This window comes from Centruroides sculpturatus, unplaced genomic scaffold, assembly GCF_000671375.1.
Source record: "Centruroides sculpturatus isolate CEXI.00-Female unplaced genomic scaffold, Cexi_2.0 scaffold4, whole genome shotgun sequence".
NCBI classification, from domain to species: Eukaryota; Metazoa; Arthropoda; class Arachnida; order Scorpiones; family Buthidae; genus Centruroides; species Centruroides sculpturatus.
This window is the reverse complement of record NW_019384444.1, coordinates 1,346,464-1,364,039: the sequence shown is the minus strand read 5'-3', so window position 1 is coordinate 1,364,039 and position 17,576 is coordinate 1,346,464. Positions and strand designations below refer to the sequence as shown.

At 27.8% G+C, this 17,576-nt stretch overlaps 1 protein-coding gene across 3 annotated transcripts in view; it reads left to right on the top strand.

The window, feature by feature from the left end:
• The window catches only part of LOC111620303 (GRB2-associated-binding protein 1-like), a 45,648-nt gene extending 35,033 nt beyond the window's left edge, over positions 1-10,615 (top strand). For all 3 annotated transcript variants that reach the window (XM_023362211.1, XM_023362212.1, XM_023362213.1), the window contains exons 5-8: positions 3,620-3,779; positions 3,851-4,996; positions 8,234-8,352; positions 9,180-10,615. In XM_023362211.1, coding sequence (XP_023217979.1) covers positions 3,620-3,779; positions 3,851-4,996; positions 8,234-8,352; positions 9,180-9,389 — 1,635 coding nt within the window. In that variant the 3' untranslated portion in view covers positions 9,390-10,615. The remainder of the gene's footprint in view (positions 1-3,619; positions 3,780-3,850; positions 4,997-8,233; positions 8,353-9,179) is intronic.
• The last annotated feature ends 6,961 nt before the right edge of the window (positions 10,616-17,576 follow it).

The window sequence follows — 17,576 nt, the reverse complement described above, 5'->3', positions numbered from 1 at the left end:
ATAGAAGATGATCTGCTTTAGTTCATTTTCACAGAAAAGCAAACTTAGGGCGTCGTACTCGTAGCGCCATCTGTTGGACATAAAAGCCTTAACCTAGATTATATATTTTAATTTATATGAATGTTTAACGGAATAATATACAGCCTATGTCCACCCTGAGGTTCCATTCTAAATATTGGTGAAAGAATTTTTGAAATCGAATAAGTAGTTTCGGAGATTACCTGCTGCAAACAAAGTTACATACTTACTTACTTACTTACAAAAATACCTCTTTATAATATTAGTATAGATTTAAAAATATATATAAAAAGGGAAATATCACACTTCTGACAATTGCTGCAAGTGTGTGGGTTAAATTTGGAGAATCCATGCTTCTCGCATGGACAACTGTATGTGGCCAGCTCATGCGTTGGAAAACCTTCTGATTTATTCGTGTACACACCAGACGGAAAAACAAAAAATATCGTGTATCCACAAGCACTCAAATAAATAGAATTGAAACGACACTTTGAAATGTTTTCCCGATGAAAATGAATAATAATAAGTTTCAATAAAAATGATAAAATGTAAATTGAATTTTATTATAACGAGTTGGCTTGAATTTTGTTTCTTCTGAGATCGCAGCAATGCGCGACGGGTAAGCTAGTTTATATATAAATGTTTTCAAAGCACATATTATTTTATTGTAAGCACGCCGATTATAGGGGGATTTTATTTCCTTTTGTTGGGGTGGTCTAAGGCCCTCACATATGTGGGTGGCTGTTCTGGAGGCAGGAAACAAGTGTTACAAAAGAAAACCATTTATTTGGTTAAAGGTTATGCTTACATCCAAAAATTGAGTCCTAAAAATAGTATGGAACCTTGATGTTGGTTTCCATCTGTGTTTAATTGATGCTGGATGGGCAGCCCCAGGGCAGCAATGAGATAGTCGAGAATTTGAACTTGTTGAAATTTACGAATTTGAAGTTATTACAGGAGGAGTCAACAATGTTTTCTGTGTGTGCACAACTTAGTTGAGGATGATGACGATTTAGATGACCAAGCCCTTCTGGATTCAACTGACAGATCGAACCCTTGTCCTTGGACACTCGGGCTTATATAAATTTTTTGTTCTCAATTTCCTTTCAGATTGGTTGGCTTTCCAATTGGTCTCTTACCTGTCTCAAGGTAGAATTTGAGACCAAGTTAGGTTGTGAAAAAGGTCTGCCCAGGATGGTTTATCCAACATCATCCTCTCAACTCTGATCGCGATTCATCGATGACTAAGGTACCCATGCTCATATTCCATGTCATCACTTCCTTTTTCTTATTGCATTTTAAGTTTTAAACAATTCCCCCTTTTTATTTTCTTTTATTCTAAATATTGTTTTTTCTCTATTCTTTATGAGCGACAACGTCAAAGTCCGGTGTCATTATCTTGACACTTATTACTTGTTTTCTTAATGGTTTAATTTAGTAAAATATACATTTCATTTTTAATTATAGACTAACTCTGGGGCCTCACATTATACCCAAAGATGTGATTTTATCTTTCTAAAAACAAATTATATAAAATGCCAATGTTACAAAAGCAACAGAATATTTAGGTAATACAGTAGAACCTCGAAAACTCGGCCTAATGTGGACCGAAGGGTGGCCGAGTTTGTGAAAATGCCGGGTTATCGGGAATGGGGTTAAAAAAAATAAGTACGAGTGTTTCCTCAGAAAATACTGTACTGTACTTGTATGTATTGTTTACTTGAGAATACAACAGAGAATAAACTGCCCAAATACCCTTTAAACAAAGGAAAAGTACGTCCTTTATGAAGGCATAGAGCCTTTACTACATGAAAATGAAAATTAATGAATACGCTGTGTACAGTAATTTACCTGATAAGACAGACCTCAGAAAAATACTTAATATGAGAGCTTTTATACTTTTATAAAGCTGTCTATAATGAAAATTAATTAACTAAGGATTTTTTTGCCCTGCCAGGGTGTGGCCGAGTTATCCGGAGTGCCGGGTTTTCGAGGTTCTACTGTACTTTTAAAAGTTTCAGAACATTAACATTTTAATCATGATTTCTATAAGAACAAAGCCATCATTGTTTTATCTCATCTAGTTTTCAATGAAGAAATTAATATTTTGTGGTATGATGTATCTGTGCTTTTATTCAAGATAAGAAATTTTCAACTAGAATAACAAAAAAATTTTGCACATTGTTATAATATAAATTATTAATAGGCGAGATATACAGACATTTCTCTTGATCCTCGGATCAAAACTTTGATTGTTTACATTTTTTTTTCTTACTTATTTTAATTTGTTTTGTTTTTATTAGATACTCCACCACCATTAAAAATTTTCCTTTTGAATTTGTAAAATTATTAAATTGTTGATATTGTAAAAGTTTTAAATTAGCTCAGTTTTTAAATAATTTAAAATTGATGTCTCTGCTTTGTTACATCTTTTCCCAAAGGTATTCTAATATTGTTGGTTTTATGTTTTAACATAATTTGTTTCTTAATTTATGTGAATTTGATTTTATTAGCATTTTAAAATAAGAATGTATTAATCTGATGTTTTAAATGTGTTAAACGTGGTTATTTATCAAAAGCATTCTAAAAATGTTGAAGCTCTGACTTCTACAAGAGATTTAACCTTACAATTTATAGATTATAAAAAATAAAAATCAATTATTCTATGTTGATTTTATGGTCTATATTACTTAAAAATAAGTTTATTTCTTTCAAATTCTAGTTAGGGAATTGAATAGTAAAATCTTCATTTTAATAGGACTGATGATAAACCATTAAAAACAATACACACATAAAAACAATAAAACAACACAGATGCTGACCTTGTAGGATCTGGTGCCATTAAACATATTAAAACAGTGCTGACAAAGGCAATCATGTCTAAAAGTTGTTCTTATAAATGATGATTAATTTGATGCTAGCATCCTCTGGTGGAAATTGAGTGACTAGAGAAAACCTTACATAATTTCACACAAACCTAGAATTATTTAATTTTTAAGTAATGACAATATTACAAGCAAGTTCATCTTTTTTAAATTCTTTTTAATTAGGTTTGTATGAAATTATTCAGTTATATTTAAGTATTTTACAGGACCAGACCAAATATTCAGCAAGCTTGGAACTGAAAGAAGTCCAAATTTCTGGATTTTCCAGTTTTCTGGACACAAGCTAAATATATACTTAAAATATAAAAATAAAGAACTAAACTGTTTTTAGCACACCATAAGCCTGCAATCACACTAGAACTGGTGTGGTGAGACATATTTGCCACAGAAAACAAAACACATAGTCACATGGAAAACTCTAAATAGTCTGTAGAATTCAAAAATAGTCATATTTGGTCCAGTACTATATTATCTAATGAATTATAAATAAGTCATTAGTAGATTATAACTTCAATTTGTAAAATCTTGGATAGAAATCCTAAAAAATATCAAAACTTTCAGAATTCATAATTATTATTAATATATTAACTGCAAATTTAGATTATTTAGAATCTTATTTTATCAATAGAAATGAAAATTATTTCTAATGTAAAAAACATCCTCTTAATTAAAATTTATCATATTACTAGTTGAAATCTATAATTTTTAAATTACAGGTTGAAATAAAGTTTAAAGATGAATGTAATAATTCCTATGGATTTGATGTTCAAATTTCAAATAAACTATATTCTTTAATAGCAGAAACTGATTGCGACATGAATAGGTGGATTGGCTACATTTGTTCTGTATGTGGATTGAAACGTCAAGTTGAAGATGGTAAAAACATTTAAATCTTACACTTTTAATTTAAATGCCTAATGAGTTTTATATTTAAAAATTTATTTCAGATACTTCATGCAATCTGCCAGATCCAATAATTACTCTGCCTGTAAGTTCCTTATCATCTCTTCCTTCTTCAGTACAAGAAAATGAATTGTCTTGTCAGAAAAAAAATTCAAGTCCGTACATTCTTATAAGTGAATGCTTCACTGGAAAACCTATACCAGATATATCTCCAAATGTAGATAAAACTAATTTATTTTCTGAAAATTCTGTGAATTGTTTTGCATCAGTAGACATTAACTATGATTATCCAAAACCACTTATTTCTCCAGAGAAACAAACTGTAAAATTTGAAAATAATTTAGATAATTGGTATCAGATACCACCAGCACCAAGAACTCTTAAAACTGATAATGACAGTAAGCTACTTTCAGATGTTGAAATAAAATCAAGTCCTGATGAAAGTTTAGGAAATGTTTTTTTTTCTGATGATGAAGCAGGCATTTGTTTTGAAAATCAAGATATTGAAAGTGTTAGAAGGGAAGCATTAGAATTGGCAAGACAGCTTGAGAGTTTAGGTTTAGATGATTCTGGTATTGAAAGTGAGCAGTCAACGTCCCCAACTTATGCATTTGAAGACTCTCAACTAAAAGATGACGAGTTTTGTGCCAATCACATACTGTCACCTCCTCCTCGCCCACCAAAACCAGCAACTTTGAATAGATTAAAAAATATTACTAGTCCAACATTTTGTACAGAACAAAATAGTCATAATTTATCTTCAAATGAAAATAAAATAAGTACAAATGTGTTTAATTCTATGATTAATTGTTCTGAAAACTATATACAAAATGATTTATCACCATCCACCAAAGTTCCTCTTCCATTACAAATAGAAAGTATGTATGATGTTCCAAAGCCAAGGAGTGAAGATAATATTACAGCATTAATAATGTCAAACTGTGATAAATCTAAAAATAACAATGATTTTCACATATATAATAATGCACCTCCAAGAGACTGCTTAAGAAAAAATTCAATTCTTGCTTATGAATATAAGCCATCATTAACTTTTTCTGAAGAATCAGAGAATATTACAGATAACTTAAGTGATATAACAAGTGAATCATTATCATCTGTTGATAAAGGAATATATAGTATTCCACCAGCTGTTGACAGAAAATTAAAACCAAGAAAATCAATTGGAGAAGGTATTAATTTAAAATTATAGTATATTTATTTATACACAGAAATATTTATAAAACTATATTTAAGCTTGGAATTTTAATAAAACCAATTTTATTCTATTGAAGTAGCTAATATATTTAATTATAATACTGAAAGGTTTAACAGCAAAAACAATTTTTAAGTTTGATTCAAAATTATTAAAATAGACTAATTTTTCTAAATGCTACTAACAGAACTGTAATTTTTATAGTAGTTTAAAAATTGTTAATTTTATATTTATTTTTTTTATGTTTAACTATCACAGCTATACATTTATTATTGATTAATCTTAAAAGTTTATAGCATTTCCGTGAAGGTTTGTAAAAGTTCATAGTTTTAAGTTTTTTTGAATTATATTGACCATTTTTGCTAAAGAATGAAAAGATGGCTTCAGTATTTCATGCTAATATTAATAGCATAGAAATGTGTTCTGCAGAAGAATCACTGCACAACAATATTACAAAATTTACATATTGTGAAAGCATCCTTCAAATCAAGACCTAATTGCAGCCAAAGGTTCTTCATCAATTTCAGAAGTTGTGAAGGCAGTAAGAAAAAAATATTAAGCACTGATATTTTCCAATGTGATTGTGATATGGTATGAGTAATCACTCCTCCAAATTAGTTGATGATGGGGAAGTGTTTTTAAATATTAATCAAATTTGTTTTTCCAGTGACATATGTAAATCTTCTTATTGTAAAAATCTGCATTTATTCAATGTGCCCACTGCAGAAATGTTCATTCTTTCACATGCTTCTAAGATAATTATCATCCACAAATTTGTGCTCCTGGAAAGCAGATTGAATGTTAATAAAAATGTCTATATTAATTTAAAGGCCAATTAATGTTAATAAAAAAAACAAAATTATCATTATTAAAAATGATAATTTTGTTATCTAATCCCTTTCTCAATAAATTATATCTAATCCCGTTCTCAATAAATTATAAATAAATGTTAATATGAATCCCATGTGTACTGTACAGTACATGAATATTCAAAAATAATTTTTAAATAAATAAAGTTGAAAATTATAATTTTAGGAAAAAAAAAATAACATTGACACCACCAAGATTTGAAACACCACCCTCACAGTTATGAAACTGGCATGCCCCTACCAATTTGCAATTTTTAACCTCAATTTTTTTGTTTAATTTTGAGTATTGTGCCTTACTGCTTGGCATATGTCAGTCATTGGGGATAACATCACTGAATTTGATCAAAATCTGTGATCTGAATGTCATGTTGTCCCTCATCAGTTACATCAAATTTGCTATCTGAAAACCATTAGTTCTGATATTAATGAATATGAGAAAATCTTAAATTTTAGACAGAGAAAATTAACTTTTAGCAATCTATGATTGAAACTTGGACAGATTTTCAAACTGGGTGGGACACAGGACGATATTGCTAAACTGGGATATATGATAATCCTAAGTATGAGCCATTTTTTAACAAATTAATGACTTGAGATAAAAGATGGATGCTCTATCAGTAGAAATATAAAATGACACTAAGCTCAGTTAGAAAAAATACCTTTATACAATAACAAAGCCATGATTAGTCATACTCTGCATTTGATGGAATATAATATGAAATGCTAAAACTCATTGAGTACATCAATACAGAAAACTAGTGCACAGCTAGAAAATTTGAGAATCAAAATTGTTCAGAAATGTCCAGCTCTCATAAATAGGCTGGATATTTTTAAAAATTTATAAATAAATGTGTCACATTTCATCAAAATAATGAAGGACAACTTGCAACAATATTGGACTAACAAGAGGTACACAAGTTAAATTTGGATGTCTTAATTCATCTACCATATTCACTTATCTAACCTAATCTCACCTGCATTAATTTCCATTTATTGAGTGCTTGCAAAATTTACTGATAGGACTTCAGAAATTTCAATGATATTGAAATGCATCTAGGTAAGTTTTTAACTAAAACTTGCCATATTCTTTTACAAGTAAGTAATCCATAAATTAGTTTTAAGATTGAAAGAGGCCATTGAACAAAATGGTCATTACATAGCTGATTCAGATAATAAAATTTACTGTTATTTCAAAGTTTTATTTCAAAAAATGCTATGAACTTTTTGAATAACACAATAAATTGAGCAAATTTATTAAATGAAAGAAATAATGAACAATTATTTTAGATTTAAAATGCATTTCATAAAATTTAAATACAGTAGAGCGTAGATTATCCGAATCAATTGGGGACTGGGGTTGTTCGGAAAATCGATACTTTGGATAACCAATTATGTACAAAAAATATATTAACCAATCCCATGTTGAAATTTTTCTCCGTTGCGTGTTGCTTTGCGTTGAATTTTCGTCGATGTTAGGCTTAACATCGACGAAAATTCAACTATATTGTCTACTATAATATAAGTATATATTGAAAATATTGTATCGTTAAAAATTATTTCTTTATTTTGTATAAACAAAATAATTATATTGAAAAATATAAAAACAATAAAAAATTATACTTCAGAAGTTAATTTAGTATCAAAAACGTAAAATATTTGAGTAGCCCAAGACATAGCCAAAGATTGCAGTGCCGCAGCACTGGCAAAAATTTAAATTTGCCAACTAGAATTCTTTCGGATAATTGATGCTCTACTGTACTTCATAAAATCAACTGTTTTGAGGAATAGAAGTTGCAAGACAAAATATGAACTATTTTGTCTACCTTTTTGAAACTAAAGTTTTATTTCTTAAGTTCAGACACTTTCAGGCTAGAGTCCATTTTTTTAGGCATCAAACAAATTGAAAGAAAATGATATTGTTGCTATGGAAATAATATGAGAGCAACTTAGAAAACACATACAAAGAATAGTTTTAATTTTTTAAAAACTTCTGATTTTTTTTTTATTTTCCATTTTATTTTGTTTAGATTTTATAAGACAAAATTTAACAAAATATATATTTAAGTTGAACAGTTATTGTGTATAATAATTCTTCATTTTAACAAATCTTATAATAATAACTTTTTCTCTTTATCAATTCTTCTTCAGTTTCTGAAGATGAACTCTAATCTAATGATCCTTGAACTATTTATTCTGTCTTGTAACTTTTATTTTTGTTGAGTAAAGCAAGTTTTTTAGTTTTGAAATCAGTTTAAATAAACAAAATTTACAAATCAAATAATAATAATGATTCACATTGCTAATATATGATAAATATCTTCAAATGCTACAATTTTAAATTGTAGGATCTAGGAGTGGACTTCTTTCTCAAGAATCTCCTAATTCAGTATCCTCTCCATCAGAAAAATTGTTTGAAGTTTTTGATTATGGACCAAATAAAGATGAAAATTTATGTAGAGAAAAGGTAAAATTTTAATTAAAATACTATAAAATGTTAATTTGTATGTAATCTAATAATCTTTTATTTATAAAAACAAATGTAAAAATCTATTAACTCAATTTTTACATTAAAGTCAAATGATTGTCAATTATATCAGGCTATACTTATTATAGCCTGGTATAATCCAACAATCATTTGGCATTAACCTTGTATTTTTCCATGATATATATTATATGAAATTTTTCAAAGATATAAATCATTATGAATTTAATTCTTTATTATCAATACAACACTTTAATGGTTTTGGTTTACTATTTTTAATTTTTTAAAAATAAATTTTAGTCATTTTTCTTATATTTTATAACTTTATTTTAATAAGAATCAATAATTAAATTATACAGTAATATCTTGTTAACATTGTTAATTATATGGGATGGTCATAAAGTTTTTCTATTCAGAGTACACTAAAACTATAACCAGTAAGTGAATTGATACCAAAATTTGTATACAGACTATGCAAAGGACGTAGAAGAAGGTTTTACAAAAAAATTTAATTCAAAAACTTTTGCTAGGATGCTTTACAGGAAAACAACAACAACAAAAAAATACAATAAAAATGCATTTATTCATTCTGAAAGTACATGCCTTCCTCAGAGGCTGTTTATGGATATAAAGAATGTTGGTCAAGTGTAAAATTTAAAGGGGTTTTTTTTTACAGTACGTTCTACAGAGTTCTCTGAATAGGGAAACTTTAATTATGCCACCTTACATTGTTAATAGTAATATGTAAATTATATAAGGGATTAAACTGTAATGAAATTAAAATTTTTTAAATAAATTTGATTGTATAGAATAAAGCTTCAGACAGTTCTGTGACAGCAAAACCAAATGAAATCCAATATTTAGATCTCAATTTGGATTCAAACATTAATAAAGAAGAAACAATTGGTGATAAAGAAAATCAAACAATCGTTTACAAAAAAGTGGATTTTCTTAGGACTGAAGCATTCAATAAGATGAGGCAGAATGTCGAAGAGACATATCGTAATTCTAATCAATAGCTTTTTTTAATCATTTGGCAGTTCCTTAAATGTTACAAGTATTTTATTAAATTTCATTGTATCAAACAAATTTTTTATGTAACATTTGTTTAACAATGAATTTTTTTTGACATTGATAAATAATTTTATAAATCTTTTCTCCACATGCAACAACAGAATTGTAAAAGAATGTTCAATTACAGTAGAACCTGGTTAACTCAAAGTCAGTTTCCCCAATTGTCTAGCATAGGGATTTACATGTTAAATCAAATTGGTTAACACAAATGGGGTTTTGATACAGCATTTTCATAATCTCTCCAGAATTTTTAATTTAAATAAAATACTTCTAAGTAGTATAGATACTGTATAATGTTGATGTACTTAAAATCACTTTAATCCTAATAGGTTGATTTTTCTCACAGCCAGACCCAGTTATTTGACAAGACTTTATCGTAGCAAACTTTTAAAGCATAATTTTACATCATATGCATTTTGTGCTAAAAACTTTATAGCCCCTCTTCAGTGCTATTAAGAACAAGGGTATAATTATATGACATGACATTGTAATCCGTTATAAAATTTTACATGATTTGCATATTTACTTACATTTATTAGAATGTAAAAATAATATGAAACTCCATTACACATTTTTTAATGTTTTTCCAGTATAAATACAGCCACATATTATTACTTCTTCATATTAAACATGAAGTATTTATAATTATAAAAACCTTAAAAATAGAAAGGGGTACAACACAAGTACATTAATAAAAAAAAGACTTTACATTACTGTTGAGAAAATTTTATATTATTTATTATATTGCATGCAATGATGCATCCTCTATTATTTGGTACCATTGCATATTGATGGTCATGCTATCTGAAATGTTAACAAGTTTATCTCTAGGATATTTTATCATCTCTACATGTTCTTTAAATTTTCTTTTATAGATATCTTTTTCTGTATGTAATATTTTTATTTTATTTCTATTTATTTGGCAATTATTACTGATTGAATGTTTATACCACAGTGAATGACTATATTTGATGTGTATTGCTGCTTCATGTTACTTAATTCTTTTTCCAATACTCTGCCTGTTTCACCTACATAAAATCTAGTACTACTACAATTACATTCAATTTTATATACATTCCTTCTTTCATAAGATAATTTTTTTGAGTCATGTTATTTTTATTATTCTTTTACATATATTTTGAGATATTTTGTTAGTCAAAGATGGGGCCAAACTAACTTTATTTTGTTTGAGATGATTATTGCATTTTTAAAAAATGTTTTGGATATAAGGAAAGGTATAATAATTTTTATCATATTTATATCTAGTATTATATCTGTTATTTAAGTATTTTGTGCCATTTAATTAATTTTAACCATGGATAATAATTATATAGTATGAATTTAGTATCTAGATTTTTTCATTCAATTTCTCTATTTTTAATATTTGATGTTCTAATATATATATTTTTTAATTCCATAATGTAAGTGTACTTTTTCATATTTTCCAGGCTACGTGAACTATAATTAATTGTTTTATCTACATTACATGTTTTTTTGTATGTTAAAAATGTAAAGCTATTAACTGTAATTCATTAATTATAGTTACATCTAAATAATCTAATTTTTTTGTTTTTTTCAATTTCTATATCAAACTGTATGTCTTCATTAATGTCATTTTATAATGTTAGCAATCTGATAAGTGAAATAAGTATTTTTATCAAAAATTATTAAGCAATCATTAGCATATCTCATACCTAGTTTTATACCTTTAATATTGTTAATTATTTCATCAATTCCAGCCGTAACTATTTTTGCTAATTTTGGCCCCATCTTTGACTCCATGCTTATAACGTCAGTTTGTCTATAAAATGCTTGTACAACCTGAAAATAATCATTATCATATGTGAATTTAATTAATTTAATCATATCATCTTCTAAATGCAAATTTAACCAAACTAATTTCTATCATATTCCATTTTATAGTAGGGTACATATTTTTAACATCTGAACTAAGTAATTTATCTGAACTTCCTTTCTTTAATTTACATATTCTATTAATTACTTCATCTGCATTTTTAATACTAAATTGTGAATATTCTATGTTCATTAATCTTTGTTTTATATACCGTTCTAAATTGTATAATGAAAATCAAGTATTGGTCCAAATTTTTCGTCGTCTGTGTTTTTAATCTAATATTTAATTTGGGTATTCTGTTATTTTTAAATTTGAGAATAAATTTCTTATCTACTTCACTTATAGTATTACTGGTATACATTTCATTAATTTTTTTGGTTAAATTCTTTTTAATTTCATTATATGGATTATTATTATTCAATTTAATGTATTTATTATTTACTTGTTCTATAGTTTTTTTAATTAAATTATTATCTATTAATTATTAACTGTTTAGTTTTATCTGCTTTAATTATTGACAAGTTCTTTAAGATAATTTAAATAAAATAATTAACATTCATTTATCAAATAAACTAAGCAGAAACTTTTTATAAAGTTCAGGAACCACATATAACTATAAAAAATAAACATTGTGTTGTGATGGTGAGTTGGGGTGGTGGCTTTCAGACAACATTTGACCTAGACACCAACAAATCAGCTTTTTTAATTATTATTATTATTTGATTGCTGATGGATTTCTCCAACTAGTTGATATAATAAATTGATTTTTAGTAAATTAATTTTTTTAAAAATTGATTAAAATTTTTACATAGAATTAACTGTAATGTTTGTTATATTTTTAAAATTTTGCCATAATCATAGTGGTTTGTTTGTGAGAAAAAATAAAAAAACAAAAATTCTAGGCACGAAATAGTGCAATTTTAAAAAATTCTTATGAAATACTTAGGAATGAGTTGATCATACATTTGAGAAAGCATTTCTCAATAGCTTATTTAACCATTCAGTTAAGCTTTTTCAAGTTTCTAGATGCCAAGAGGTTTACATTGACACAATGATTCTACATAATAAGACCCACAGAAATATCATATAGATAGTTTATTATGGGTCACCAATAAACCAATGCACAAAATTTTGATTTTTAGCCAAACCTCCATAACTCAAAACTTTTTTAGCTGTAAGAATTTTTTTCCTTTGACTGATTAGAGTTAACCAGGTTCCATTGTTTTTTGCCTTTTTTAATTTTAGAAATTGAGCTAAAAAACTTATGAATTATTGTAAAATTAAATATTTAAACTGGTTTAAGATTGTTTTGTATGAAAATACTTTGTTGTTGTTTTTGTCATCTAAATTTTATAAATTTTTTTCTTTAAATACTTTTTATATTGAATGAATAAAAAAGAAAATATTCTATTAAATAATGTTTAATGAAAACATTTCAGGGTTTCATCCAGAAATATACTGTATTTCAATGTGTTGTTTAATTTTCTGAATAGATCCAATTATTATTATATTTGATAATGAAGAAACTTTGATTTATGTCTGTATGTAATATACAAATTTACAATGTGCAAACAAACTCATCTTTTTTCTTTTTGTCTCTAATAATTTTATTAAATCAGTAAATTAAAGGGTTTACAAAAAATATCATTTATTTAACACTTGAAAATTGACAAGTGAAATTAATAAGTAATAAGCTAAATACTTCATTAATAATATTAGATTTCCACTTTAAAATCACTTGTTCTACAATTTTCTGGACATATAATGCTAATAAAAAGTTTATACCAGTTACAGTATATGTTGTTTAAATAACAGCACTTAATAAGTTTCTTGTTATTTTAACAGTATTATGTAGTTCAAAGTTTATTTCCATGAATAAAAACACAGTCCATGGGAAGTAGATTTTGAAAACAGCTCATTCCCCCCCCCCAGAAAATGTATACATTATAAAATTCAAGATTATTGTCATTCAGAATTTTTTACATCATAAAATATTACGATTTATTATTTTTAATAAAATGAAATTTATTCTGTTAAGTTTACAATAATTATGGTATCTTTTGTTATGTATATATGGTATGATTTTTCCCCTCTTTTCTATTTATGTATTAACAATACATCTAATCAATCAAAAATTCCATTGTTTTAAAAAATTCTTTTACTAAAATTTCTTAATTTTCAATAATTTCATATATGTGGACTATATATTAATTGTATGTACTGTACATAATTATTTAATAATTATGAATTTTAACATAAAATAATTTGGTTATGGAATTTAAAATTTCAGAAATCTTTTTGATTAAATAAACTAAATGTCATGCTGAAAAATTAGAATATTTAAAATACACAAGTTTTTATTGGAAGAAAACATTATTTGAACAAATTTAAAAATTAATTTCTATAAATGTTTCAGTATATCTTTTATTCTTGTATGTCTCTCGATGATGGAAAAAAGTAAAATTAGGAAAAAGGTAANGGGTATTCAAGTTAGAGTGGTTGGATCCATCATGTTGGTAGAAAAGGTGTTATCAAGATTAGATTTTTTAAAGCCAGTGGTCCAATATATCAGGTCAGTCCACAAGTCTAATGTGATACTTTTTACACTGAAGTGTTAAATTGAATCTCATTCATATAATACTGTTCAGAATTGGGAACATTTCAGTTGTTTATTTTCGTTAAAATGGAAGTAACAGATAAAAATAAAAAGTATAAAACACTTAAATTTTATATTATTCAGTGTTTGCTTTCTCATTAGATCTTAAATGACATTATTCAAGATTCCAAAATCAATTATTGGAAAATAATGGTTAGTATCAACTATAAACTGTTAAAACATATTATATTGTTTCATTTTCTGTTATAAAACATTTATTCTCATTATTTAACATTACCATCCAAATCAAGGATGGACCACGTTTAAAACTTTTGAACTGATGCTGTCTGCACAACAAAATGAAAAAATAAAAAGATAGCCTATGAATAAATAATTGTGATTTACCATATCATCATAAATTAACATATTAGTCACTACTAATTTTAAATTAGTTTTGATGTGGCTCTGTTAGCTGATTTCTTGTTTTACTTTTTACGAAATTCATTATGGAAAAAACTGTTCACATACACAAGTTGTAGTAAATAACAATAGAATTTTTGCTGCATACTTCAATAAGGTGGGAAATTGATATACTTATATTTTGTGTGATGCAAACCATGGGTTGTCCAACCCCTGATCTAAATAAAAACTTTGTAGTAGAAAATCTTTTTGATTTAATTTTAAATATTAATACCTTCAAACTTAAAACTTTGTTTAGCATTAGTGGGCATTCTTCCTTTTCACTAGGCTAGTGATTTTCATCCAAGGTACTGCAAAGTATGGTTATTTTGCAGCACCACCATTTACATTTTAATAAAAGTTGTAATTACATATGTAATAACTTTATTGTATATTTATTATAATTTTGATCATTTTATTGAAAATACTGTATACAGTTTAAGCTAATTAATTAATATATATTATGAATATCTTTATATATATATATATATATAAATGGACGTGTGTGTCCCTATATTTCATTTTTCAGCCAAAACTACACATCGCACATGACTGGTGTTTGTATGTGGTAGTAGCCCCAAGTCTCCATTCGTGCACTATTATGGTTGTGTCTCAACCCCATATCTCCCGCACCCTTATAGCTATTGAAAGTGGTTGACTTCGAAGATGTGTAACAATGAAAGTGTCAACAATGGAAGTGTTAATATAAAGCGTCATTCAAGATTTACGGGCAGTTTTTTGTGTTTTTGCGGGTCCTTGCAGCTAGATTCTAGATTACTTAGAAAAACAGTCTTTTATATATAAAAAAAACTATATTACATACAAATAAAAACCCAGCAAAACGGGTCCTTGCAGCTAGTAAGGCATATAAAGAAGTAAGAGTGATATTGTCACCCCACTTTACTTATATTAGAAATGTTGAAAAACACTGCATTAGGCTATTAAATCAGATTCAAATTTGTATTTTAATAACAAAAACATACATAAAGAATTAAACCGAGTGTTTGGTAAAAAATGGACTATACAAGTTGATGAAGCAGAAATGCTGCCCAACATAGCATAAAATAAAGGGTTTCTGTTATTTTTATTCAATATTATGTGGAAAGTTTTGAATGATAAGAATTGCTTAAGGCATTAATGCACAATTGTCAGAGAGAAGGATCTTTTTTCTGTGTGTCTAAAGTATGATGCTATGTACTGTGGAAAAAACAGGCTTATGAAAAAGTTTACATTTTACTTTTCTGGTTCTGATATATATAACAGAGACAGTATGGCAATTGGGGGGGATCATTTTTTGACCAAAGATTTTTGTTTTTGGATTCATAACCTTAAAACATCAAGAAATACAGAAAAAAACCCAAAATTTTTGCATGTATGGATGTTAGTGTGTGTGGGGGGGGGGTTGTTTACCCTTTGAAGCTGAACTCCTGTGCTTTTAGTAAAAAATTTCAAAAATTTTGCAAGGAGGTTTTTTTATTAGGGAGATTGATGCTATTTAAATTTTGATGAGTAAAAGTCGAGAGTGTGGGGAGATAAAGGGGGTCGTGTATAAACCTGACCCTACTGAAGATAATGACTATTTTACTTGTTATTAGCATTTACAATTTTTTATAAAACCCATTCCTATCCTGAAAATTAAGATTTTTTGCCATTTTATAATAAAAAAATATACAACATTTTATTTAAAAAACTTTTTAACAGATGGTACCACCACACAGTTTTAAATGTTGCCAGGAAAGTTAAGCAACTCATTGCTGGATTTTTATTTCATGCTGCTTTCTTGAAATGAAGGGGGAAAAACTCTTCTAAAATCTAATAAAAATGAAATTAACGAAATAAAATATCTCTGTAAATAAATGTTTGAAATGGGCACCCTGTACCACCCAACGGTATGCAAGGCAACCATATTATGTTCCTCCTCCACCCTCAAATTGCTCTGCTGTTATCTGTATGAGCCGCCGCAAACTACAGGATGTGGGAGGTAGTGTACGCTCAGTCGTGCTCTCAAGCCCCGCCTTTTTTCTCATGAGGCTATGAGCCATTTTGCTAGGTAAGCTACGTGGGCAAGAAGCACCCGCAAACTACACATTTGCTCGCATAACGTAACATAAATCTTGTTCTATAGCCAATCCACATCTGCAGATTGGCTGTAGAACAAGATTTTATTATAACTTATACTTGTAATCAGTTAGTTTTCATTCGAACTTTGAAACAGCATGGAAAAAACATGTTTACTAGTTAAGCCTGGTTAGGCTTAACTAGTAAACTAGCCAAAAACTATATATTACTATTTACATACAACGTTTATACTATTTTCTTTTCAATACTGAATGTATTAATCATGTAATTTACATACATCGATAAAATTCTATTATTTCTTTTTCAACATGTTCACGTAGTCATCCGTCTTTCCTGCTCTCTCTTGCTAGCGTGACTGCTCTAGCTGTTGAATTCTGTGAACAGCAAGTGTACTCTCATATTGCTGTGCTAGCAAAGGAAAAACCATGTGGGCAAGAAGAAAGAGGTGTAGCCTTTGACGTCATCGATTGTGCTAGCGCATGTTTGCTAGCGTTTGCTCTCACAAAGCACTAGTTTGCGGCGGCTCTATGGAAGCATCAATTATGCACTGTTGTAATTCTGCAACATTTGAAACTGCTGTTCAGAAAATGCTTTTTTATGTAGCTCCAATAAAAGAAATCTAATGGTGACAAATCAGGCATGTTATTAAAGTGGTCCATATCCACAGCCTCCTCAGCCAATCCACAACCTCAGCATCCAACTACACACTAACTTGAATATCCCAAATGGAGTATTCAAGTTAGAGTGGTTGGATCCATCATGTTGGTAGAAAAGGTGTTATCAAGATTAGATTTTTTAAAGCCAGTGGTCCAATATATCAGGTCAGTCCACAAGTTCCTGCGTATTTTATGACCTTGAGAAAAATCTTGTTTTGCTGTTAAAAATGCCAGTCTAATGTGATACTTTTTACACTGAAGTGTTAAATTGAATCTCATTAATATAATACTGTTCAGAATTGGGAACATTTCAGTTGTTTATTTTCGTTAAAATGGAAGTAACAGATGAATATAAGAGACATGTTTTGTACTTTTTATTTTTAAGTGGTGAGAATGCTACAAATGCAGCAAAAAATTAAATACTGTTTATAATCAAACTGTAACAAGTGTAAGGACTGCGCAGAAGTAGTTCGAAAGATTTAGAAAT